At 42.0% G+C, this 27,511-nt stretch overlaps 1 protein-coding gene across 2 annotated transcripts in view; it reads right to left on the reverse strand.

The window, feature by feature from the left end:
* fgf14 (fibroblast growth factor 14) overlaps positions 1 to 27,511 on the reverse strand; it is a 327,340-nt gene that overhangs the window by 83,448 nt on the left and 216,381 nt on the right. Inside the window, exons 1-2 of one of the 2 annotated variants that reach the window (XM_064975666.1) lie at positions 27,159 to 27,446; positions 802 to 912 (exon numbers count right to left, since the gene is read on the reverse strand). In XM_064975666.1, the coding sequence (XP_064831738.1) occupies positions 802 to 912; positions 27,159 to 27,351 (304 nt within the window). In that variant the 5' untranslated portion in view covers positions 27,352 to 27,446. Of the gene's footprint in view, positions 1 to 801; positions 913 to 27,158; positions 27,447 to 27,511 lie in introns of those variants that run through there. The other variant, XM_064975665.1, reaches the window with a different exon arrangement.

Genomic DNA, 27,511 nt, shown 5'->3' on the forward strand with positions numbered 1-27,511 from the left:
GTATATCCATAAACAAGGTTCTGTAGGTCTATGGAAGCGACACGTGTCATCTCTGCTCCTAGTGACAGACACAGAGACAAAGCAGTGTCAAGCTAGAGTTAGCGCCACATACTGAAATCAAATTAACCAGCTAGCCTGGAGCACTAAGGAAGCTGTGCCAGCGAAGAGCTAAGAATACTCTCTTCTCTCGAGCTAGCCCACTGTTTCTTGGACCACTTTCCATCTCAGAGAGAAGAACCCATCTGCTTTCTATATAATACAGGTGAGGTTGGGAGACTAAATCAATGTGTTGACAAGCTTAGCATTTTGATTTTATAGATTGTCATCATGGACAGATAAAATTATAGATTTATCAACCTCAACCACGTGTAAACAATTTACCATTATTTATCTTAACTCATACATCATATATATATAAAAAAGATCTTCATTTGCTGATTATGAGACACCCCAGTAGCTGTGGTATCTAGACTTGCATAATATCTAGACGAGCATACTACTTAGAATGGAGTATTGGCCATGCATACTAAACAGTTTCACACAAATGTATGCAATGTGACAACTTGTTAACCCTGTAGCAGTGGTTCCCAACCTTTTTCGGTTGCTGTACCACCAACTGATTTTTGCTCCGCCCGGAGTACCCCTGATGTACCCCCTCATGTGCATTTTACCAGTAGGTCTGTGGTCTCATGAGTCTTCTCAAGTACCCCCTGTGGATAGGCCAAGTACCTCCAGGGGTCTTAGTGCCCCTGGTTGGGATCCACTGCTGTAGCAGGATAGATGAAGAGACTGTATACTCACAGGAGTTACTGCTGTCATCCTTGGTCCCATCGAGAGAACCATCTGGGTTCATTTGCAAGTAGTATCCCTGCCTGCAATATAACCTGGTCACTATACCCTTGAGCTGGGGATCTGAAACACAGAGAGAGAGGGGGAAGCAGGGAGAAAAAGAGAGAGAGGTTAGCAACAGTATACAAGTAGTTAGACCAGCACAAGATAATGTATACTTTCAACCGAAGGAGAGAGAAGAGGACTCTACCACACAAATGCTGCACCAAAGAAACACTTCATATATACATAGACATAGAGCAAATATTCAAATCTCTATATGAACTGTCATATACTGTAAATGTAGAGAAGAGAGGTAAAGGATCACAGAGTAAAGAGCAACCAAACCATTCTTATGTGGAAATTGTTTGAATATATTGTTTCATAATCCACTGTTTGTGTCTGGTTTGAAAACCATTCCATAAAACAAAGTACCTAACTCTTTATGATTGTTTAATGACCATTGTGAATTTTCAGAGGCAAATCAAGTAGCTAAAATGTACTGCATAGAAGCCAAGCCTTACGCAGAAATCGGCCCAATCAAATGTGATTAAATGAATATGATAGCAAACTCAACAGCACCCTCTTCAGTTATCTTCTCTGTGAGGGGAAATCATGGCTCATGTTGCACTGTAAATTTCTCAAAGGGTTGTCATGTGAATTGGGGGATAATATGGTCTATACTGTCGTAATAGAGCAGGGGGAGTACTCTGGTTTAAAGTCTATTTTATCATTCATAATTACAGATAAGAGTTCAAGCGGATGTTCAAGTCATTTTCAAATCAGAATAATTTAACTGAAACAATTGTCTTTGCTCCTGTAGTTAAACGTGGATGTTTGAGTGAGATGTTGGTATTGGAACAGGTAGTACGCTTTTAAGAGCTGCTTCCACCCACCACATTGGGAGGTCTTGCAGTGAACTCTTTATACATGCACATTTTCCACAGAAATTAACATAATGCACTCATCTATGTACAACACCTTAGCATGTGTGTGTGTGTGTGTGTGCTGCCTGTATGTGTGTTTCACCTGTATGTATGGATCTGTGCCTCCTGTGTGTGTGGGTGTGTGTGTGTGGTCTACCCAAGGGCCTAATGCCTTCCACATTAGCCTTATCATAGAGACAGCTATCAGGCCAGATTTGATTCTCACTAAAGCCCTGAGGAGATGAATAATCACATGAGCCCTGTGTGTGTGTGTACGTGTGTACGTGTGTGCGTGTGTGCGTGTGTGCGTGTGTGCGTGTGTGCGTGTGTGTGTGTGTGTGTGTGTGTGTGTGTGTGTGTGTGTTTGTGTGTGTAAAAAAGGTAGAATTGCCAATGCATATTAGGTGCTTTTATCCAAAGTGACAACTTCGAGTCCACACATTTTTGTATGTGACCCCAGTGGGAATCGAACCCACAACTCTGGTATTGCTAGTGCCACACACAACCACTACAATAGTGTAAAATACAATGCATGATTACAATACAGGTGGAAGGTGTATGATTACCATCCCAATGAGAGTACCATGACATAAATTCAGACCTATGTCAGGCTTTGATTCTCCATGTCAAAAGGTTTTTTCCCCAGGTGCATGAACACTGAGGACATTTACTGCAAGGTCGATGAGAATCTATGCTCAAGACATGCTTGTTGCAAACTAGTGCGTACTAAACATTTGTTTCATTTGATTACAATTCACCTATGTTGTAATTATATCTGAAAAATACATTTATTTTTTGCTGTTTTTGACTCTCTCTCTCTCTCTCTCTCTCTCGCTACCGCACCTGCTGTCTCAACCTCCGAATGCTCGGCTATGAAAAGCCAACTGACATTTACTCCTTCGGTGCTGAGCTGTTGCACCCTCTACAACCACTGTGATTATTATCTGACCCTGCTGGTCATCCTGCAGGATGGCGTAGCAGTCAAATGTGTGTTTGTCTTGTCCCGTCTTGTCCCATGTAAATAGTCGGTTTCATCATTTTTTTCATATATATTTTAATCTCACTTTCCACCTACGATCTAAATATACTTTACTGCAACCCACCTCACCCAATGTGTTACGGATCTGCTATTTTCATACATTATAACAGGAACCTCCATCAGAGGCTAACCAGCTTACTAGATAGTAGTCAATGTTAGCCACGGCTAGCGGTCTTCACCTTTAGCTTGGACACCAGCCAGCTTTAGCTCGGTCAATACCTGCCAGTCTGCACAGCGCGATATCAACCCAGAGCATGTCGAACTGCTTTTCTCCACCACATCACCGGATTCCTGCCACTCTGTGCCATTACACCGGATCATCTCCCCTAGCTAGCTGAAACCGAGTGGATACCGCTGGCTAACGCCTCTGTCCCGAAGCAAGCACCAGTTAGCATTGAGCTATCCTCGAGCTAGGCCCATCTCCCGGCTAGCCGAAGAGGTATACTCGCTAATCCGTGGAATACAATATCTCTTTTGCCAATTGGTCTGGACCCTTTATTGCCGACACGGAGCCCAGACGATCCATCACGATCGGTCTGCCGACGTAATCATCCGATGTGGTTTCAACAGGCTTTTCCGTTGCGATGTTGCCGAAGACCCATCTGCTATCCCCGGCCCGCTAGCTGTCTGAACGCCGTGCCTCCCACTCGGCTAGCATAGTAGCGACTACTGAACGGCTCCCGGACTCACCTATTGATGCTCATTGGACCCTATGATCACTCGGCTACACATGCCTCTATCTAATGTCAATACGCATTGTCTTCTGCTGTTTCGGTTAGTTATTGTTTTATTTCACTGTAGAGCCCCTAGTCCAGCTCAACATGCCTTAGATGGCTCTTTTGTCACACACCCCACACATGGGGAGACCTCACCTGGCTTAGCTGGTGTCTCCAGAGATGCAAGCTGTCTCATCGTCACTCATTGCCTAGGTTTACCCCCACTGCACTCACATCCTACCATACCTTTGTCTGTACATTATGCCCTGAATCTATTCTACCACAACCAGAAATCTGCCCCTTTTATTCTCTGTTCCCAACGCACTACACAACCAGTTATTTTAGCCTTTAGCCGTACCTTTATTCTACTCCTCCTCTGTTCCTCTGGTGATGTAGAGGTTAACCCAGGCCCTGTAGCCCCCAGTACCACACCCATTCCCCAGGCACTATCATTTATTGACTTTAACCATAACCGTAACTGTAAGCGTAAAAGCCTTGGTTTCATCCATGTTAACATCAGCAGCCTCATCCCTAAATGTGTTTTATTCACTGCTTTAGCACACTCCACCAGCCTTTACGTCCTCCTGTCTGAATCCTGGCTTAGGAAGGCCACCAAAAATTAAGAAATTTCCATACCCAACAACAATATTTTCCATGACGATAGAACTACCAAAGGGGGCGGTGTTTTAATCTACTGCAGAGATAGCCTGCAGAATTTTGTCATACTATCCATGTCTGTGCCCAAACAGTTCGAGCTTCTACTTCTAAAAATCCACCTTTCCAGAAACAAGTCTCTCATTGTTGCTGCATGTTATAGACCCCACTCAGCCCCCAGCTGTGCCCTGGACACCATATGTGAAGTGATTGCCCCACATCCATCTTCAGAGTTCAAACTGTTTAGGTGACCTAAATTGGGACAGACTTAACACCACGACCGTCCTAAAATCTAAGCTAGATGCCCTCAATCTCACACAAATTATCAAGGAACCTACCAGGTACAACCCTAAATCCGTAACCATGGATACTCTCATAGATATCATCATGACCAACTTGCCCTCTAAATATACCTCTGCTGTCTTCAACCAGGATCTCAGCGATCACTGCCACATTGCCTGCGTCCGTAATGGGACTGCAGTCATGCGACCACCCCTCATTACTGTCAAACGCTCCCTAAAACACTTCAGCGAGCAGGCCTTTCTAATCGACCTGGCCCGGGTCTCCTGGAAGGATATTGACCTCATCCTGTCAGCAGAGGATGCCTGGTTGTTCTTTAAAAGTGCTTTCCTCACCATCTTCAATAAGCATGTCCCATTCAGAAAATGTGGAACTAAGAACAGATATAGCCCTTGGTTCAATCCAGACTTGACTGCCCTTGACCATCACAAAACATTTTGTGGCATAATGCATTAGCATTGAATAGCCCCCGCGATATGCAACTTTTCAGGGAAGTCAGGAACCAATATACGCAGCACACGCTCCAGCAGGTATATTTCACTGGTCATCCCCAAAGCCAACACCTCCTTTGGCCTCCTTTCCTTCCAGTTCTTTGCTGCCAATGACTGGAACGAATTGCAAAAATCACTGAAGCTGGAGACATATCTGCCTCACTAACTTTAAGCATCAGCAGTCAGAGCAGCTTACCGATCACTGTACCTGTACACAGTCCATCTGTAAATAGCCCCCCAACTACCTCATCCCCATATTGTTATTTTTGCTCTTTTGCACCCCAGTATCCCCCGACTTGCACATCATCATCTGCATATCTATCACTCCAGTGTTAATGCTAGATTGTAATTATTTCTCCACTATGGCCTATTTATTGCCTTACCACCCTAGTCTTACTACATCTGCACACACTGTATATATATTTTTCTGTTGTGTTATTGACTGTACGTTTGTTAATCCCATGTGCAACTCTGTGTTGTTGTTTTTGTCGCACTGCTTTGCTTTATCTTGGCCAGGTCAGTTGTTCTTAACTGGCCTACCTGGTTAAATAAAGTTGAAGAAAAAATAACATGTAATCCATGAACGTTTGAACATCTTGATAAACAATCTGGCCTTAATGGCCGTGTTCTCTTAACCTCTCTACCCAGTACGGTCAGTAGAGGACTGGTCACCCCTCAGAGCCTGGTTCCTCTCTACCCAGTACAGCCAGTAGAGGACTGGTCACCCCTCAGAGCCTGGTTCCTCTCTACCCAGTACAGCCAGTAGAGGACTGGTCACCCCTCAGAGCCTGGTTCCTCTCTAGGTTTCTTCCTTGGTTCCTGCCTTTACAGGGAGTTTTTCCTCGCCACTGTGCTTCTATATCTGCATTGCTTGCACTTTGTTTTTTGGGGTGCTGGGTCTCTGCATAAGCACTTTGCAGCATCAGCAGATGTAAAAAGGGCTTCATAAATACATTTGATTGATTGATTGATTGATTGATTGATTGATTGATTGATCACACATGGGATAGAAATTACAGAAATTTGATGTTACATTTTGATGGGTAGGGCAAGTGTTTTGCCCGATGTGAAAACAGTGTCATGTACTGTAATTTACAGTACTGTAGCATGTTACATTCAAAGGGCAATGCTATTAGATTAACTGGTTGTAAAAACAGATATCATGTTGTGGCTTGGTGATTCAAATAATGTTCTCAAGATATTTCACCATTTTTGGATCAATGGTTGTGTGGTGAAAAATGTCTCCAAATAAAATGAATGCACAATAAAAGGTTTTGAATATAATACTTGGGCGTTACAAGTTTTACCAGTTTGGAGTTTTGAAAATTCACCACCTACTTGTGAAAATAGCACCAAAGCAATTGACAAAAACTCCAGACATCGCCCTCTCTCTCTGACTGAAGAGTATGGGACACTAACGCTAAGCCAGCATAGAGACCACAGGATTTTCAGATGTCATGAATTGATATCTACATTTATGAAGACTTCATAGGCCAGCACAAGTAAAGGACATAGTGATGCTTGCTTAGTTAGTACCACTTCCTCCCAATTTGGCCCATACCTGGCGTGGACTTTGGACCTCTGCCTTGCTAGCACACGTGACCTCATGAAGCGTCTTAACAGTCAGCGCTGCCACGCAAAAAGGTAGCTATTTGCTGGGGACACTTCAGGCTGATGTGGGGACACTTCAGGCTGACGAGTAAGTTTCACACATCCCCATGGGCCACACACACACACTCACACACACACACACACACACACACACACACACACACACACACACACACACACACACACACACACACACACACACACACACACACACACACACACACACACACACACACACACACACTTTCACATGGATTTTTAATGAGAGCACAATCCCCTTGAGTGAGAACAAGCAGGCAGACACTAAGATGGCCTCCTCCAATCAATTAAAGACTTTGATCAGCAGCGTTTAAAACAATCTCAGAGAGTGAGATTGATTCCTCAGACAGTTCAGCAGAGGCCGATTTGTAATAATTAAAATGGAGACAGAGCTGAGAGCACGCTGCGCTAGCACACAGTGTGCAGAGGCGTGTGTGTGTGTGTGTGCACAACTGTGTGAGCATGTGTGTGTGTGTGTGTGCGTCCTGGGGCAGCAGGTAGACTAGTGCTTAAGAGCATTGGGCCAGAACCCAAATGGTTGCCTTGAGGAAGGCACTTAACTGTAAGTCACTCTGGATAAGAGTGTCTGCTAAATGTGACCCGTTTCAGGAAACTAGGACATATGTCGCGGGTCACTAGTTCACAGGAGAGCCCTTTGAACATAATCTCTTTTTGCCAGAAATGCCTTCTGGAATATGTGAACTTTCCTGTGCCTTAATATCAAACTTGAATGCCATCTGTAAATATGAATACAATTGTAAAATTACGAGCCTAGTTGGTTTAGCCACAGAAAAAGGTGGCAACCTTCCCGCTAGCCATGATTGGCTGAGATAATGAGTGGGCTGGACATGCAGAGAGATGAGTTCGGATTGGTCTTCTATATAGCACACTTCTGTCTATTTGAGCTGGTTAATATGTGTAGGTAATCCTGTCTAATGTGGCTTTTGAAAAAAATATATTGCTTAGTAGAACTGCTCTTCACTTTCTGGGGGACCGAGTTTTGAAATCAGTGGAATCAGACCTGTCTCTGGATTACATCTTCAAACTAAGGGCAACCATGGCATCTGTGACAGGGAGAAGCGTCCAACAATGATGTATAAGATATAAGATAGTCTAGCTAGGTGTATTTTCAGATATTGCACATTTCTAATTCATTTTCAATTCTATAGTGCACTGTTAGCTAGCTAGCTAACATTAGCTGGCTTGCTAGCTAACGTTACGTGTATGATCGTATTATTCGTATTTCAGAGCCATTTGCTTAGCTAGTTATAGCCTAATGTTAGCTAGCTAACATTGAACCTGGTTTTTTAGCTACCTGCAGATTCATGCAGGGTAGTAATGTCATGAGTTGGGATTATGGTCCATTGTTTAGCTAGCTAGCTACATGTCTTAACAAAAGACTCCACTATGCAAGTAACCATTTTGGGTGAGTTCCTAAATTTAGTCTGGCAATCTACTCCGATTTTAGTGCACTCTTGTCTGAGTGTGCCAGAGCACAGAATAACTGATGAACTGCTAAATTACTTAAATGTAATGTAAATGTAAATGAATTTATGAACACTCAACCCCATTGAATAAGGCCGGTGTCAGTAAACCTCGATAAAACAGTGTAATTAAATTGTTGCCAGCAGCACAGTCATCAACTCTCTGGTTAACATGAAAACTACCTAACCAGCTCTGCTAGGGCGAGTAAACTGGTCATAGTGGGGTGTTCTCTCATTTGTGTCTGGAATATAGCTAGCAAGCTAGCCAATGTTAGCCAGTTAGCTTGGGTGCTTGACTGCCGTTGTGAGGTCAGAATGCTCAGATCAACGCTTCTCATCGGCCAGAGCGTTTAATGTGCGCTGAATTTACGAAAGGACAATCTGACAGCACAGTTGCAGTCACCAATGCGGAGGATAACATAAAAACAGCCTAACCAGCTATGCTTGGACGAGTAAAATGGTCAGTGAGCTGTTAACTCATTTGTGTCTGGAAGTAGCTAGCAAGTTAGCCAGTTAGCTTGGGTGCTTGACTGCTGTTTCTAGTACAGAACGCATGGATCAACCCTTAAAGAGATGGGTGGGGCTAAAGCTTAAGAGGATGTGAACAATGCTGAATGGGTGCAGACAAAACATTCAAAGGCAATTTTCTTAAAAGTGACGTTTACAAGATGATCAACTTTCAAAGTGGAATTACACAAATGCAGTGTATGATATACCATTTTGTAGCTCTGTGTCTCTGCATTTATCCAATCCAATGTAAAAACACAATTTCTAATTTTGCTACATAAGACTGAATCAAGGTGATTGGTCACAAATGACTAAAATGTTACAGTTTTACATTTAATGTCCTTGATTTTGTCTGCGTTTGCGTTTATGTGTAAGGAGAAGGATATACAGTGCCTTCAGAAAGTACTAAGACCCCTTGACTTTTTCCACATTTTTCTACTTTACAGCTTCATTCTAAAATTGATGAAATATATGTTTTCCTAATGAATCTACACACAATACCCCATAATGATAAAGTGAAAACTGTTTTTTAGAAATATTTGCAAATGTATATAATGTATAAAAGACAATAGAAAAACTTTTTTTTTTACTAATTTATTAAAAATAAAAACCTGTAATACCTTATTTACACAACTATTCAGATCCTTTACTATGACACTCAAAATTGAGCTCAGGTGCATCCTGTTTCCATTAATCATCCTTGAGATGTTTCTACAATTTGATTGGAGTCCATCTGTTGATTGGACATGATTTGGAAAGGCACACACCTGTCTTCATAAGATCCCACAGTTAAACATATCAGATAGTGTTCTGATTATTTGCTCTTTTTGTTGTGCTGTCTATTAATGGGATACTGTTTGAAAGTAGTGATTTAAAAGAGAAAATAAGACGTACACTTGGCACAATGCAAAGTTGCACTTCAGAACAAAAACCAAGCCAAGACTCGTTGGCCACTCAGTTAAACTGAGCAATCGGGGGCGAAGGGCCTTGGTCAGGGAGGTGAGCTCCAGAATTTCCCTGTGGAGGTGGGAGAACCTTCCAGAAGGACAACCATCTCTGCAGCACTCCACCAATCAGGCCTTTATGGTACAATGGCCAGACGGAAACCACTACTCAGTAAAAGGCACATGACAGCACACTTGGAGTTTGCCAAACGACACTAAATGACTCTCAGACCATGAGAAACAAGATTCTCTGGTCTGATGAAACCAAGATTGAACTCTTTGGCCTGACTGCCAAGCGTCACGTCTGGAGGAAACCTGGCCCCATCCCTACGGTGAAGCATGGTGGTGGCAGCATCATGCTGTGGGGATGTTTTTCAACGGCAGGTACTGGGAGATTAGTCAGGATCAAGGGAAAGATGAATGGAGCAAAGTACAGAGATCATTGATGAAAACCTGCTCCAGAGTACTCAGGAACTCAGACTAGGACAAAGGTTCACCTTCCAACAGGACAACAACCCTAAGCACACAGCCAAGACAACACAGGAGTTTGGGATAAGTCTTTGAAAGTCCTTGAGTGAACCAGACAGAGTCCGGACTTGAACCTGAATGACCATCTCTGGAGAGACCTGAAAATAGCTGTGCAGCAACGCTCCCCATCCAACCTGAAAGAGCTTGAGAGGATCTGCAGAGAGTAATGGGAGGAACTCCCCTAATACAGCTGTGCCAAGCTTGTAGCGTCATACCCAAGAAGACTAAAGGCTGTAATCGCTGCCAAAGGTGCTTCAACAAAGTACTGAGTAAAGGGTCATGTAAATGTGATATTACAGTTTTATATTTTTAATAAATTTGAAAACATTTCTAAAAACCTGTTTTTGCTTTGTCATTATGGGGTATTGTGTGTAGATTGATGAGGAGATTCTTTTTTATTAATCCATTTTAGAATAAGTCTGTAATGTAACAAAATGTAGAAAAAGACAACTGGTCTGAATACTTTCCAAAGGCACTGTATCCTGTAGCCCAGGGACTCATTTCCCCACTATTTCCAAAGTGACACCAGTTTGATAAAAAAAACTGAGAAAACCAGCAAAACCACTTATCCCAAACCATCAGCTACCCTGAGAACAATGCAAGATAGGCTTAAATGGATAGTTCACCCAAATTACAAAATGACATATTGGTTCCCTTGCCCTGTCAGGAGTCTATGAACAAGGTAAGACAGGAATCCAGGCTTTGTTTTTGTTTACATGGCCACTTGTATTTCTGTGATTTGTGATCACTTTAAATGCCTTACTAAATATGAGATAGAAGCCAAAGGCATTCTTTCTCATCATGGCAGAATTGGAGCACTTCAGTCCTTCTGTATGAGTGGAGCTGAAGAAATCTACTCCTATCTATTATGCAAGCCTTCGTAGGTCCTCAGACTGAATATTCAATACATTATTCACGATTGCCAATTGATGGCAGACATTCGCATACATTCGCCGCTACATGTGTGGCCGTGAAATGTTAAGTTAACCCTTTATACTTGTGGGAATTGGCCTATATGGATAGGACTGCATTGAAATGTTTCTTACAGACGAAATATGAAAAGCACACACATACGCATGGTAGCAATTGAAAGGGAACTGTTCAGAAATTATGGGGAACTTATTAAACTGAAGTTGAGGAAACAACAGTCCAGCTGACACAAAACTGAATCCAAACATTACACTGTTGATTTTATGTGCATTTTACATTTACTGTACTTTTTGCCGCATTTGTTGATAATGAAATCTGAAAATACTCTGGATACATTCAGTAAAATGATAAGAATATTCCTGGAAAGGGTGGGGTGGGTGCTACAGTGTTTGAGTGAGAGGAATAATTTGTGTCTCAAGTGGCTACCCACCTCTCCAAAGTGACTCAAAGAAGAGTCTTCAACTATAAGCTGCTTGTTTTGAGCGCCCCTAGCTGTGCTGTAGAGGAACTAGAACAAGACACTTGTAGTTGTTTGTTTGGAACACAACCCAGCATCCCCATCACAACACTGCTGTTTTTGTTTACGCAATTCAAAACCGGTCCATTATAAATCGTAATCTGGGTCCATGTCATCTGGTAACTGTACATCAACCAGGCTCGTTCTGTTCAGAACAACCCAGGATATGACACCATGTCATCTGGTAACTGTACATCAACCAGGCTCGTTCTGTTCAGAACAACCCAGGGTATGACACCATGTCATCTGGTAACTGTACATCAACCAGGCTCATTCTGTTCAGAACCACCCAGGGTATGACACCATGTCATCTGGTAACTGTACATCAACCAGACTCGTTCTGTTCAGAACCACCCAGGGTATGACACCATGTCATCTGGTAACTGTACATCAACCAGGCTCGTTCTGTTCAGAACCACCCAGGGTATGACACCATGTCATCTGGTAACTGTACATCAACCAGACTCGTTCTGTTCAGAACCACCCAGGATATGACACCATGTCATCTGGTAACTGTACATCAACCAGGCTCGTTCTGTTCAGAACAACCCAGGGTATGACACCATGTCATCTGGTAACTGTACATCAACCATGCTCATTCTGTTCAGAACAGCCCAGGGTATGACACCATGTCATCTGGTAACTGTACATCAACCAGACTCATTCTGTTCAGAACAACCCCCCAGGGTATGACACCATGTCATCTGGTAACTGTACATCAACCAGACTCATTCTGTTCAGAACAACCCAGGGTATGACACCATGTCATCTGGTAACTGTACATCAATCAGACTCATTCTGTTCAGAACAACCCAGGGTATGACACCATGTCATATGGAAACTGTACAACAACCATAGGCTTCATGAACGTTGACACTGTATAATCCATAAGTTTTATGATTTGGAAATGTGAAGTGCACATTTGGACTCACAAATGTTTTGCTTGCTTTTATGACATCGAAGTGGTATTTATTATACTCCTCGACATCTCATTTTTCAAAATACATTGAGTCCTCTTAATTTACAGCATTTCCCTCGCTCAGACAACCAATATTTTGATAAAGTTGCTCAATTAGCATGAGGGATGGGGGGGGGCAACTTCTTGTTGCGTGTGGTGCTCAAATTCAGAACGGCTGTCAGTCAAAACCCATATAGTGCTGTGAAACACAGGGCCTGCCATTTTTAACATGTTAAGGTACTGCATTCCAATTTAGACACTTAACAGTGCCCAAATGTGTCATTTTAAACCCATATAAGGCTACTGGCCTCTCTTGCATATTTTTTAAACCTTATTATTCTTATTATTCTCATTTACAGCAACAACCCAATGAATAGTTACAGCAGAGAGGAATGAGCCAATTGGAAGCTGGGGATGATGGGATTTAGCCAAGACACAAGGGTAAACACCCCTACTCTTACAATAAGTGCCATGGGATCTTTGGTGACCACAGCAAGTCAGGACACCTGTTTCATGTCCCATCTGAAAGACAGCAATGGGATCTTTTTTTAGATTAGAGGAAAGAGTGCCTCCTACTGGCCATCCAACACCACGTCTGGCAGCATCTGGTCTCCCATCCAGGAACAACCCTACTTAGCTTCAGTGGCAAGCCAGCAGTGGTATGCAAGATGGTATGCTACATGTACAGAACAAGCAAAGCTGTGGGTGTTACTAGGGCACCACTATTGAGAATAAGGCGTATTCTCAGACATACGATGCGTAAGGCTTTCAGTTGCTGAATAGAGAGGGGGTTGGATATACGGTACTGAGAGAAATCACTGGGTGCTTTTTCAAAACGGCATCCTGTGCAGTTGAAGGTGTATTCCTCTTTCTCACTGCAAATGAAGAGCCAGGCAGGGTACCCTTCACATCTAACAGTTGATATAGCTGCAGTGGTTTGGCAGCTGTAGGGGCATCCCTCTTTCTGCATACACAACAATCACACATCAAATCCTCCCTTTTGCTGAGTAGAAATGTTGGTTTATGCAATAGGGGTATCCCTCCCTTGCCCGCTCTCTCAAAACCTTCACACACATCTAAAAGATTACAACCCTTTTTCTCTTCAGCTGAAATTGCGTTTTTTTGTTTCTTTTTTTTACAATAGGTTTACTCCTGGGATAAATGGAACAATCACTGTGTACTTGATGTTGGGTTATTTTCGTTCTCTCCTTTCTCTTCTTCTTTTCTCTCACTCTCTCGCTCTGTCAGGAAAGGTAACTGTCAAGACAGTGGAGACACATGCTCAGCTGCATGCACACACACACACACACACAGCAGTTGCACACCTCACAGCCAGCCCAACCCTGATTGACACACTTTGGATGTTTCTGGAATATTTTAGGGGCTTTTCCTTGCCTGCATCGGAAAAGCCCTCTCCGTCTCTTTCTCCTCCATGTGGTCATGGAAGATAGCAGGAAGCAAATGAAAAGCTGGCCTGGTCACAGATCTGTTTGTGTTATCATGTTTAGCATGACAAGTAGTTGAGATGATATCAACAGATCTGGGACCTACAGGGCAATAAAAAAGCTGCTTACAGTTTTACTGTTTATCTGCGGGCTTATGTCGACATTCATATTCTGATACGGACATTACTTAACACTATGGAACGATCTCAATTCCGTCTGAATTTCTTTTTAAAATCCATCATCAATTCAAGTGATATAAACGGTAGACTGTTTGTCATTCATCAAGGGAAAGAGCATGTATCCGTTGTTTCAATACAAAGATGAGTGCGCAGCCCTGTAGGGGCTTTACATTACAGTACAGGGTGTTCTGTGACTGTTTTGCATTCAGACATTTCCCATACAATCAAAATAACTAGTGCCTCCACTGTGGTTTTATATGACATTTGTGTGTGAAACCCTTCAGGAATACATATGTTCCATTGTAAAAGGTAATCATGTTGATGACGAATAATCCTGGGAAAAAAACCTGCCAAAAATACAATGATAGCTAGCATAGAGAGTGAATGTCAACCCGGTGGTCCTCTTTTGTTTTGCCTATTCACCCTCTGAATGGCACACATACACAATCCATGTCTCAATTCTCTCAAGACGTTGGATTTAACAACTGACTTCAATAAGGGGTCATAGCTTTCACCTGGATTCACATGATCAGTCTATGTCATGGAAAGAGCAGGGTTCCTTAATGTTTTGTAAACTCAGTGTATATAGAGTATTTAGTAGAAAATGGGTTTGGATGCAATCTATGAAAACCCTTTGAACCATAGAACTAATCCAATCATCTACGGCTGCAGGTGGCATAGCAGTTAAGGGCGTGGGGACAGTAACTGAAAGGTTGCTGGTTTGAATCCTGAGCTGACTAGGTGAAGAAAATGTTGATGTGCCCTTAAGCAAGGCACTTAACCCTTCTAAGTCACTCTTGATGTGATGGAAATATAATGTATCATCCAGGAATCACTGGCATGGCATTGAAATAGGTCATCACATTTTTTGATTGGATTTCCCATTGTGGCAATAAACAACCAATGTATTTGTACATTTGGTGACAACACAGACAAAAATATTTTTAGTCCACCTCTAAGGGAACTCAGCCAGATCCAATCATGATTGGATCACAAAGAAGTGCCTTTTGAACATCTACACCTGGTCAAAGACCTTCAATCTCATTCATTTAGGGCAAAACTCTCTCACAGGAAACAGTCCAATAGTAGACTGTGGATAGAGTCCAATGTTTAATGGAATTGTAATCAGATACTATTTGAAATCACATCATCAGCCAGATCCAATCATGATTGAATCCCATAGAAGTGTCTTTTGAATGTCTACACTAGAGGTCGACCGAATTAATCGGCATGACCGATTAGTTAGAGCCGATTTCATGTTTTCATAACAATCGGTAATTAGCATTTTTGGACGCCGATTATGGCCGATTACATTGCATGAGTCTCCACGAAGAGACTGCGTGGCAGGCTGACCACCTGTTACGCGAGTGCAGCAAGGAGCCAAGGTAAGTTGCTAGCTAGCATTAAACTTATCTCATAAAAAACAATCAATATTAACATAATCACTAGTTAACTACACACGGTTGATGATATTACTAGTTTAACTAGCTTGTCCTGCATTGCATATAATCAATGCGGTGCCTGATAATTTATGATCGAATCACAGCCTACTTCGCCAAACGGGTGATGATTTAACAAGCACATTTGTGAAAAAAGCACTGACGGTGCACCAACGTACCTAACCATCAAAATCAATGCCTTTCTTAAAATCAATACACAAGTATATATTTTTAAACCTACATATTTAGTTAAAAGAAATTCATGTTAGCAATCAATATTAACTAGGGAAATTGTGTCACTTCTCTTGTGTTCTTTGCAAGCATAGTCAGGGTATATGCAGCAGTTTTGGCCACCTGGCTCGTGGCGAACTGTGTGAAGACCATTTCTTTCTAACAAACACCGTAATTAATTTGCCAGAATTTTATGTAATTATGACATAACATTGAAGATTTTGCATTGTAACAGCAACATTTAGACTTATGGATGCCACCTGTTCGATAAAATACGGAACGGTTCCGTATTTCACTGAAAGAATAAAAGTTTTGTTTTTGAAATTATAGTTTCCGGATTTGACCATATGAATGATCTAAGGCTTGCATTTATGTGTTTTTATTATATTATAATTAAGTCTATGATTTGATATTTGATAGAGCAGTCTGACTGAGCGGGGATAGGAAGCAGGCTCGTAAGCATTAATTCAAACAGCAGCTCTTAGCAATGCTGGGATGCACAGCACTGTTCATGACTTCAAGCCTATCAACTCCCGAGATGAGGCTGGCAATACTAAAGTGCCTATAAGAACATCCAATCGTCAAAGGTATATGAAATACAAATGGTATAGAGAGAAATAGTCTTATAATTCCTATAATAACTACAACCTAAAACTTCTTAACTGGGAATATTGAAGACTCATGTTAAAAGGAACCACCAGCTTTCATATGTTCTCATGTTCTGAGCAAGGAACTTAAACCTTACTTTTTTACATGACATATATTGCACTTTTACTTTCTTCTCCAACAATCTGTTTTTGCATTATGTAAACCAAATTGAACATGTTTCATTATTTATTTGAGACGAAATAGATTTGTATTTATGTATTATATTATATATAAGTTAATAATATATATATGTAAGTTAATAATAATTAAAGTGTTCATTCTGTATTGTTGTAAGTGTCATTATTACAAATATATATATATATATATATATATATATATATATATATATATATATATAAATCAGCTTTTTTGGTCCTCCAATAATCGGTATCGGTATCGGCGTTGAAAAATCATAATCGGTTGACCTCTAGTCTACACCTGGCCAAAGATCTACAATCTTAGGGCAAAACTCTCTCATAGGACACATTCTAATAGTATACTGTAGATAGAGTCCAATGATTTGTAATCAGATCAAATCACATCAAATACTTTAGCTCGGCTTGATTGAGCTTTTCTGGAGCAATGGAACCGATAGAGTATCAAAAGTGCAAACCCTGCCCATCTGGCACTCCAGGCAGGCTAAAGAGAAAGCTAAAAGTATTTGAATGATTTTTAATAGTATTTCAACCAAGATCTACTTGTTACAGATTCCCACAGGTATTGTCAATGTGAAATGCATTCAACTCCAGAGCAGTGATGTTTTGGGCCTGTTGCTGGGCAACACGGACTTTCAACTCCCTCCAAAGATTTTCTATGGGGTTGAGATCTGGAGACTGGCTAGGCCACTCCAGGTCCTTGAAATGCTTCTTACGAAGCCACTCCTTCGTTGTCCGGGCGGTGTGTTGGGGATCATTGTCATGCTGAAAGACCCAGTTACATTTCATCTTCAATGCCCTTGCTGATGGAAGGAGGTTTTCACTCAAAATCTCACGATACATGGCCCCATTCATTCTTTCCTTTACACAGATCAGTCGTCCTGGTCCATTTGCAGAAAAACAGCCCCAAAGCATGATGTTTCCACCTCCATGTTCCATAGTAGGTATGGTGTTTTTTGGATGCAACTCAGCATTCTTTGTCCTCCAAAGTTTTTACCAAAAAGTTATATTTTGGTTTCATCTGACCATATGCCATTCTCCCAATCTTCTTCTGGAATATCCAAATGCTCTCTAGCAAACTTCAGACGGGCCTGGACATGTACTAGCTTAAGCAGGGGGACATGGCTGGCACTGCAGGATTTGAGTCCCTGGCGGCATAGTGTGTTACTGATGGTAGGCTTTGTTACTTTGGTCCCAGCTCTCTCTGCAGGACATTCACTAGGTCCCCCCGTGTGGTTCTGGGATTTTTGCTCACCGTTCTTGTGATCCTTTTGACCCCACGGGGTGAGACCTTGCGTGGAGCCCCAGATCGAGGGAGATTATCAGTGGTCTTGTATGTCTTCCATTTCCTAATAATTGCTCCAACAGTTGATTTCTTCAAACCAAGCTGCTTAGTTAGCTATTGCAGATTCAGTCTTCCCAGCCTGGTGCAGGTCTACAATTTTGTTTCTGGTGTCCTTTGACAGCTCTTTGGTCTTGGTCATAGCGGAGTTTGGAGTGTGACTATTTCAGATTGTGGACAGGTGTCTTTTATATTGATAACAAGTTCAAACAGGTGCCATTAATACGGGTAACGAGTGGAGGACAGAGGAGCCTCTTAAAGAAGAAGTTACAGGTCTGTGAGAGCCAGAAATCTTGCTTGTTTGTCGGTGACCAAATACTTATTTTCCACCATAATTTGCAAATAAATTCATAAAAAAATCCTACAATGTGATTTTCTGGATTTTTTTCTTCTAATTTTGTCTGTCATATTTGAAGTGTACCTATGATGAGAGAGGCCTGTAATTTTCATATTTTTAAGTGGGAGAACATGCACAATTGGTGACTGACTAAATACTTTTTTGCCCCACTGTATATCCCATTTGGTCTGGATTCTGAAGTTATTATCCAATACAACAAATACATGTGTTAGCATGTGTGTGCTGTCCAATCCTGCTCTGAATATGTATGGGGCACATTCAGCAGGTTCAAAAGAAAGCAGGGGCAGTATTTCCATAGACTAAAAATAATTAATTTTCCCCTGAAAAACTCACAATCAGCAGTTAGTTGACATGCTATTACTGATCCTGTTGTCATGGCTTTGAATGATAGGTGAGTAGATGTATACATTGCATAACAAGTAGCAGTGGAAGACTGAAAGACCAGCATTTTATTAATTTTTTTCCCTTTAAGCTTTAAGTATTTTAACTGTTTTAACCTTTTCACACGTGAGTTCCATATATCTCACGTTGATAGTTTTATGTCAGAATACACTCACTGTTCCAAAATGTGACCCGATTCAGGAAAGTAGGCGCATGTCGCAAGTCACAACTTCACAGGAGAGCTGTTTGAATGTAAAACATTTTTATCAACATCTGTTTTTTTGGCAGAAATGCCTTCTCGAACATGTGAACTTGTGTACGTACGCCATCTGTAAACACAAATAAAATTGTTAAATTACGAACCTAGTTGGTTTAGCCACAGAAAAAGAGAGCAACCTTCCCGCCTGCCATGATTGGCTGAGAGTGAGTGGGCTGGACATGCCGAGAGATGAATTTGTATTGGTCTACCATATAGCACGCGTCTGTCTATTGGAGCTGGTCAGTATGTTTAGATAATTGTGTAGAACGCAGCTTTTTTTAAATATAGTAAAACTGCATAAACCTAATGTCAAGTTAAAGTGTACTGTTAGCTATCTAACATTAGCTGGCTGGCTCGCTAGCTAATGTTTTGTGTATGCTCTCCACTTTCTGGGGGACCGAGTTCAGGACCGAAATCAGTGAAATTCGGGTATGATAGCAAAGGAGATGGAAAAAACACCAGTCTGGATTACATCGTCAAAATAAGGCAACCATGTATGGCATCAGACAGGAGACGCAACCAACCGTGATGTATACTGGTAAAATGTTTAGATATTACACGTTTCTAATTTTGACAGAAAGTGGTTTAATTTCAAGTGTACTGTTAGCTAGCTAACATTAGCTGGCTGGGTTGCTAGCTAACGTTACATGCATGATCTTATTGTTCGTATCTCAGACACATTTGCTTGACTAGTTATAGCCATAGAACCTGGTTGTTTAGCTACCTGCAGATTCATGCAGGGTAGTAACGTCATAAATTGTGATTATGGTCCATTGTTTATCTAGCTAGCTAGCTACATGTCTTAACAAAAGACTCCACTCTAATTTTGACAAAGTATTTTCATTTCAAGTTAAAGTGTACTGTTAGCAGGCTAGCTAACGTTAGCTGGCTGGCTCGCTAACTAACGTTACGTCATGCATTCATTGTTTACCTAGCTAGCTCTCTAGTTACATTTCTTAACAAAAGACTCTTGTCTTATTGTGCCAGAGTGCATAATACCTGATACATATTTGAACGCTCAACACCCGTTGAATATGTCCGGTGTCAGAAAACGTTGTCGGCAACAAAGCGTAATTCAATTGCTGCCAGCAGCACAGTTAGTTACCAGCACTCTGGATAACATGAAAAAAGCCTAACCAGCTCTGCTAGGGCGAGAAACGGTCAGAGTGGGGTGTTCTCTCATTATGTGTATGGAAGTAGCTAGCTAATGTTAGTCAGTTAGCTTGGGTGCTTGACTGTAGTTGTGAGGTCACAGCTTTCGGAACAACCCTACTTATTGGCCAGAGCGTCCAGTGTGCGCTCTGAACGTGAAACCACAGTGAGCTGTTCTCTCTATCTTAGATGTATGGATGTAGCTGGCAAGTTAATACAGAACGCTTGGCACAACCCTTAAAGAGATGGGTGGGGCTACGGCTTAAGAGGCTGTGAACAATGCTGAATGGGTGTAGACAAAGAAGGGTTCTCCAATAGTAGAACCAAAACATTGAAAGACGGTTTTCTCAAAAGTGAGTTTACAAGTTGATCAACTTTCAAAGCAGAATTCCTTTCCCATTGTTCAGTGTATGATGGAGTGTATGATATACCATTTTGTAGCTCTGAGTATCTACTTTTTTCCAATTTAAAAAAACTGAAACCCAAACGTTGCTACATAAGACTGAATCCAGGTTGTGTGTCACAAATGTGATTGTTACGCAACAGGACAGTTAATACGCGCTGCCTGCTAATTATCTATAGACTATGCTTCAACTTGTCAATATCTAGTTATTTTCTAACAAGTCGTATTTTCTAACAACAGTTTGATTTGAGGGTTATTCCGCCTCCTCATTAATTCACATAGAAGTAGCCCATTTCAGTATTGCAGACAATTTATGTTTGAGGCTTTACTGAGCTGGACATACTTCCCTCTTCGAGGAGAACTCTTCCCCTGCACATCATGTATGCAGACATATGCACAGTCTTGCACGAACTGGCACATTTTCTTGCAGGTGCTCGCATTGTTGCATTGATGTTTTCCTTACAAATAATAACTTGTGTGCATTCCTATCAAAGTAAGTGCCTTATTTTCTGTATATCGTGTTGTTGTTTCTACTGTAGCATACAGTATGTATGTATGTATGTATGTATGTATGTATGTATGTATGTATGTATGTTTGTATGTATGTTTGTATGTATGTATGTATGTATGTATGTATGTATGTATGTATGTATGTATGTATGGAGCATAATGTATTTACAGTTTTATTCACATGTTTTCAAGTACTGGTGACAAATAAAATACTTTTTTGAAGGCTGTACTGATTATAATGAGCTAATGCTAAGCTATTTGCTAGCTATGTGTGGCACCATTTTTGTTGATATTATATACAATGCATTCTGGGTGTCAAGTAAATGACTGTCAGACCAAATATTTTATTAGAGGTGAAGGAATGGTTCACTCAAATTTTGAGTAAACTTCCAGAAATGAATGAAGGGAAGTGAATTATCGTAGATGACACACCCCCTTCAACATGCATACTGCAAAGAGACCATACTCATCTTGTCTCCTCTTATTATCTTTGGTTGACACGAAAAAAACAAATATGGCGGTACGCACAAACTACTCATCATCAGGTTACTTCAGATTTCTAGAAAGTCAAATCAAATCAAATGTTATTTGTCACATGGTTAGCAGATGTTAGTACGAGTGTAGCGAAATGCTTGTGCTTCTAGTTCCAACAATGCAGTAATAACCAACGAGTAATCTAACCTAACCTAACAATTTCACAACAACTACCTTATACACAAAGGGATGAAGAATATGTACATAAAGATATATGAATGGCATAGGCACAGAATGGCATAGGCAAGATGCAGTAGATGGTATCGAGTACAGTATATACATATGAGATGAGTAATGTAGGGTATGTAAACATTATATTAAGTGGCATTGTTTAAAGTGGCTAGTGATACATTTTTTACATCAATTTTTCAAAGGCTTCTGCGCCTTCTTCACCACGCTGTGGGGCCCCAGTGTTGAGGATCAGCGGGGTGAAGATGTTGTTACATACTCTCACCACCTGGGGGCGGGTCTCGAGCTTGATGACGGAAGTGAGTGCTACGGGGCGGTAGTCGTTTAGCTCAGTTAGCTTAGCTTTCTTGGGAACAGGAACAATGGTGGCCCTCTTGAAGCATGTGGGAACAGCAGACTGGGATAACGATTGATTGAATATGTCCGTAAACACACCAGCCAGCTGATCTGCGCATGCTCTGAGGACGCGGCTTGGGATGCCGTTTGGGCCTGCAGCCTTGCGAGGGTTAACACATTTAAATGTTTTACTCACGTCGGCTGCAGTGAAGGAGAGTCCGCAGGTTTTGGTAGCGGGCCGTGTCAGTGGCACTGTATTGTCCTCAAAGCGAGCAAAGAAGTTATTTAGTCTGTCTGGGAGCAAGACATCCTGGTCCGCGACGGGGCTGGTTTACTTTTTATAATCCATGATTAGCTATAGACCCTGCCACATACCTCTTGTGTCTGAGCCGTTGAATTGTGACTCTACTTTGTCTCTATACTGACGCTTAGCTTGTTTGATTGCCTTGCGGAGGGAATAGCTGCACTGTTTGTATTCGGTCATGTTTCCGGTCACCTTGCCCTGATTAAAAGCAGTGGTTCGCGCTTTCAATTTCACACGAATGCTGCCATTAATCAACGGTTTGTGCCATTAATCCACGATGCACTTGCTAATAAACTCGCTCACCGAATCAGCGTATTCTTCAATGTTGTTGTTTGATACAATGCGGAACATATCCCAGTCCACGTGATCGAAGCAATCTTGAAGTGTGGAATCAGATTGGTTGGACCAGCGTTGAACAGACCTGAGCGCTGGAGATTCCTGTTTTAGTCTCTATCTATAGGCTGGAAGCAACTAAATGGAGTCGTGGTCAGCTTTTCCGAAAGGAGGGTGGGCCTTATATGCGTTGCAGAAGTTAGAATAACAATGATCCGGGGTTTTACCAGCCCTGGTAAGAAAATCGATATGCTGATAGAATTTAGGGAGTCTTGTTTTCAGATTAGCCTTGTTAAAATCACCAGCTACAATGAATGCAGCCTCAGGATATGTTGTTTCCAGTTTACATAGAGTCAAATAAAGTTTGTTCAGGGCCATCGATGTGTCTGCTTGGGGGGAATATATGCGGCTGTGATTATAATCGAAGAGAATTCTCTTGATAGATAATGAGGTCGACATTTGATTGTGAGGAAGCGTGTCTCGAGTGAGCCATGTATCCGTGAAGCAAAGAACGTTACAGTCTCTGATGTCTCTCTGGAATGCTACCCTTGCTCGGATTTCATCAACCTTGTTGTCAAGAAACTGGACATTGGCGAGTAGTATGCTCGGGAGCGGTGCGCGATGTGCCCGTCGCCGGAGCCTGACCAGAAGACCGCTTCGTCTGCCCCTTTGTTGTTTTGGTTCGCCGGCTGGGATCCGATCCATTGTCCTGGGTGGTGGGCAAAACAGAGGATCCGCTGTATTTCGATCAATGTTGAGCTCACCCGTGATGTGATGAATTATAAATAGTAATTGCTATTGGCTAATTCATATTATGGTTTCTGTCAGCCGAGAGTTCTTTAAATATGACCGCTTGTGTTACTTCAATCTTTCCTCAGTTAGTGCTAGGACTAACGTAGCCTACATTTCACGGTTTGGACGATTGTGTTATGCTGTCGCTACGTCTGTGCATGTCTGAATATTGCATCCCAAAATAAACTGGTCACATACAGGACATAACGTTGTAAGGACTGTGTTTGTGCAAAATGTTTGCGTGGAAAAACAGTGTGGCGACATCAAATGCTGACTGTTGTGTCAATCAAAACTGGACGTTCTAAATAAGCATTATAATGACACCGGTTTTAGCGTACGCTAAAGAGACCACTGTAGAATGATCACACCTGTTTGTTGTTACGTGTGAAAAGGTTACGTTTTTAAACTGTTTTAGGTGGCCTAAGTTGATGGAGATTCACCAGGTAAGTTGATGGGAGACTTGTTGGAGATAGAAGTGAACTATCTGCAATGCTCTGCCCATTTCACCTCACTGATAGTGTATACACCCATGTTGCCCACATCTGGTCCAGGGGGAACCATGACATTCAGTATGTACATGTGGAAGAGGGACTTACTACTACTAAGATACTGAGAAATGCATTAAGAGGACATAAATGCATTGTCTTTCAGATGCAGACATGAAAGCTGTTGTTCAGTTGTTGTTTTTTGCCAAACAAAATTTAGTAGAATCCTAAGAATCATCAGAAATTCAGATTAAGGACAATGTTTGTGAAAACATTGCCATAACAATATTATAAAAGGGTGAATATTCAAACGCTTTTACAAAAAATGATTACAGCTATACAATCAGTATGTGTCTTGTGGCCAATGCATGAATCCAGGACACATTCGTGTTCACTAGAGCTTGCAACGAAACGTCCAGACAGTCCCTCTCTGCTTTAGTCCAATTTCTTACATTTGGTGCCTAATGAACACCACCCAGCACTATGCTCCATCCAACAGTGTCAACTGCGCCACAGTAAAGAAAAACCTGGTCTCCTCAATGGAAAACCCACACAGTCTCAGAAAAACTAATCATCTAGGAAAAAGCTCTCCCCTGGAAACCCTATTTCCAGTGTATCCTCAGCTGTGGAAGCCCTGAAAAAAAGACAACTGCATTGTCCGCTCGCGTTATAGTGCCGCGTATGATTGGTGGAGCATTCAGCTTTATTTTGCTAGAAATGTCCTTCCAGAGAGGCCGCTATTGAATTAAGCACACCAAACAAGTCATTACTCTTCCTTTAGTCTGTGTGTGTGTTTGTTTCTGTACATGTCTGCGTGCCTGCGTCTGTGTGCATGTTTGTGCATATGCATGTGTGTGTGAGAGAGAGAGAGAGCACAAGAGTGGGCAGCATTTCCTAGCAGCCCCCTGTGAGCTCTGAAAGCTGTGGTGGTGGTTGAAATCACTCGCTAAAAATTGTCCCCAACAACTCTCATGCGAGTGGGAAATTAATGAGATATCTTCCCACTGGGCTAGTAATCACAAATAACGGCTATGATGAAGATGGGTGACAACCAAGGTTGCATCCCAAATAGCACCCTATTCCCTTTCTAGTGCAAAAAAATTGACAGGGCCCATAAGTAGTGCACAACATAGGGAACAGGGTGCCATTTGGGAAGTGGCCCAAGTGTTTGCCATGTGGTCTGACTACAAGTCTTATCACTCAGCAACTAGAACAAATCATACATTTCTGAGTAGCTTTCTCCACCACTACATTCAATTCTTATAATGCATTGTTTTACGGCAGAGGACCTGTTTTAGAAAGGCAAAATGCAATGCATCACTTGCCAATACATATCAGGGCAATGTCACTGTCACACGTGCACACATGAACACAAACCCACACAAGCAAATACATACACACACACATGCACACACACAAACAGACAGAGGGGCCCTGAGTTGGCAGGTGTGTTGTTGTCAAGGCGTTGTAGGAGTAATTTGTCACGCCGGATAAGCCTGGCATCAGTGTCTTTGACTCTGGAATGTATTAGCGACAGATTGCCCCCGTAGACACCAGTGGCAGGTACCAAGATACACAGCTATACCACATACCCAAGCCCACAGCGCCTATTATGGTTTTATTAGGCCCCGGCTTCTGTTGGTATGATCTAGCATCAAGTCCTGCAACTGCTGGGATCTCTGTCCACAAGCCAGAAGAACTGGGTTATTGGACAGTGCAGGGGGCATCCAGACAGACAGGGACTAGGAATGGAAATATGCTGTCTAGCTGGTTTAATGCACCACTGTTAAGACTGTGTATTGTATGAGTTTTTGATTTTTTGATCGGAGGATATACATGAAAGGCAGTGGCCCACAGGTTCAATACAGTTATGTGAGGAAAGATTAGGTTTGAAAGGCGTAGCCTCTTATCGGGGAACTATTAACCATTTAGGTCTCACAGCAATTAATTGTATTTGTTGTTCATTCTGGGGATGTGTAAGGCTTTGTTATATGCACAATGCAGTTCATGAGTTCAGCAGTGTGCATGTAGGAGCTCCAAAGCGGACACGCCAATTCAAGCAAGACTTGGTGATAGGTCCGTTTTAAAGATCATCAACTAGATTCAGTCACAGGATGATTTTTGTCTTGAGCGGATGGTATGAGGGGGCGGAACATACTGACAAATCATTTGTCAATTGCAAATTGACCACAAGAAGCCCAAAGAGATATAATATTTCAAACGTTGCTTACATTTGTATACGATCACATCTCTCTATTATACTTGGAAACACTTCGGAACAGATTTTCAAAATAAAAATGTCCTGGTGTTTTTACAGTCTTTTATGTCCAACAATGTTTTAGTTTTGTTCAGCTCAGAAATTTGGCCCGCGGGCCACAAGTTGGGGAACCCTGTTCTAAAGCATCACGCACAGCTCGTCTGTTGCCTGTCATCTACCTGATATTGCAAGTAGGCTAAATCAGGGGTAGATTTTTTTTCTCCCCTTCTCTCCTTCCTGCCTGTGAGGGACCAACAAACAGACCGCTATAGTCAACCATAAGAACCATGAGATTGGCCGCCACAAGCTACAGCAGGGATCATCAACTTCAGCCGCAGGACGGGGCTGGAACATAATTACAAATCATTTGTAGACTGCAAATTGACCGCAAGAAGCCTAAACTGATATAATATTTGACTAAAACTTAATCATTTCAAACCTTGCTTAGATTTGTATACAATCACATATATCTCTATTATGCTTGGGAACACTTGGGAACAGATGCACACATTTAAAATCACTTATGGCGGATTTCCTGGTGTTTTTACAGTCTTTTATGCCCAACAATTAAGAATTTAAGTATATATATTTTTTGCTCAGAAAACTTTGGGGGGGGGGGGGGCAAATGACATCACCTGCAGGCCAAGTCCCACACAGGAAGTCAGTTGGGGAACCCTGGGCTATAACCTACCACGTGTGTTTTCTCCCTTCATTCAACATTTACGGATGATGGGATAGTCAGTGCAAATATGATACTGCAATGGTTTATCTCTGAGTTTAGTGAATTAATGATATTAAATCAACGTTCATGCACACATTGGTTTGCCTACTTCCCAATGAGGGGTTACCCAAATTAATGATTTGTATAAAAAGGTTGACTTTACAGCACAATGCGTTACCCACATAAGTCACAAAAGACACCTCACAAACACGGGGACACACAACTTCTCACACCTTGTCTCCGTAGTCTCCTCTTCTTCAGGCCGAAGATACGCACTTTGGAGAAGATGTCGACCAGGTTGCCATTGCAGAGCCCCTTGTTCTTACTGGGGCTCTTCCTCCGCCTGTTTGGGGGTGGTCGGTCTACATGCTGCTCCCGTGCCTCCCTTTTCTTCCGGATCAGACCGCTGGCAATAGCGGCTGCCATGGCTCAATGTCTCACTGCTGCTCAGGTCCGGTCCGCACTCCGTCCGCACACGGAGCACAGACCACATAAACAACCGCTCGTCGCTCGCAGCACGGTCACAGTCCCATATTGGCGGCTAGACGGTCCGTGGTGTAGAATCAGGTATATTTAAATAGTAGTC

Source organism: Oncorhynchus masou, chromosome 10, assembly GCF_036934945.1.
Source record: "Oncorhynchus masou masou isolate Uvic2021 chromosome 10, UVic_Omas_1.1, whole genome shotgun sequence".
Classification (NCBI taxonomy): Eukaryota; Metazoa; Chordata; class Actinopteri; order Salmoniformes; family Salmonidae; genus Oncorhynchus; species Oncorhynchus masou.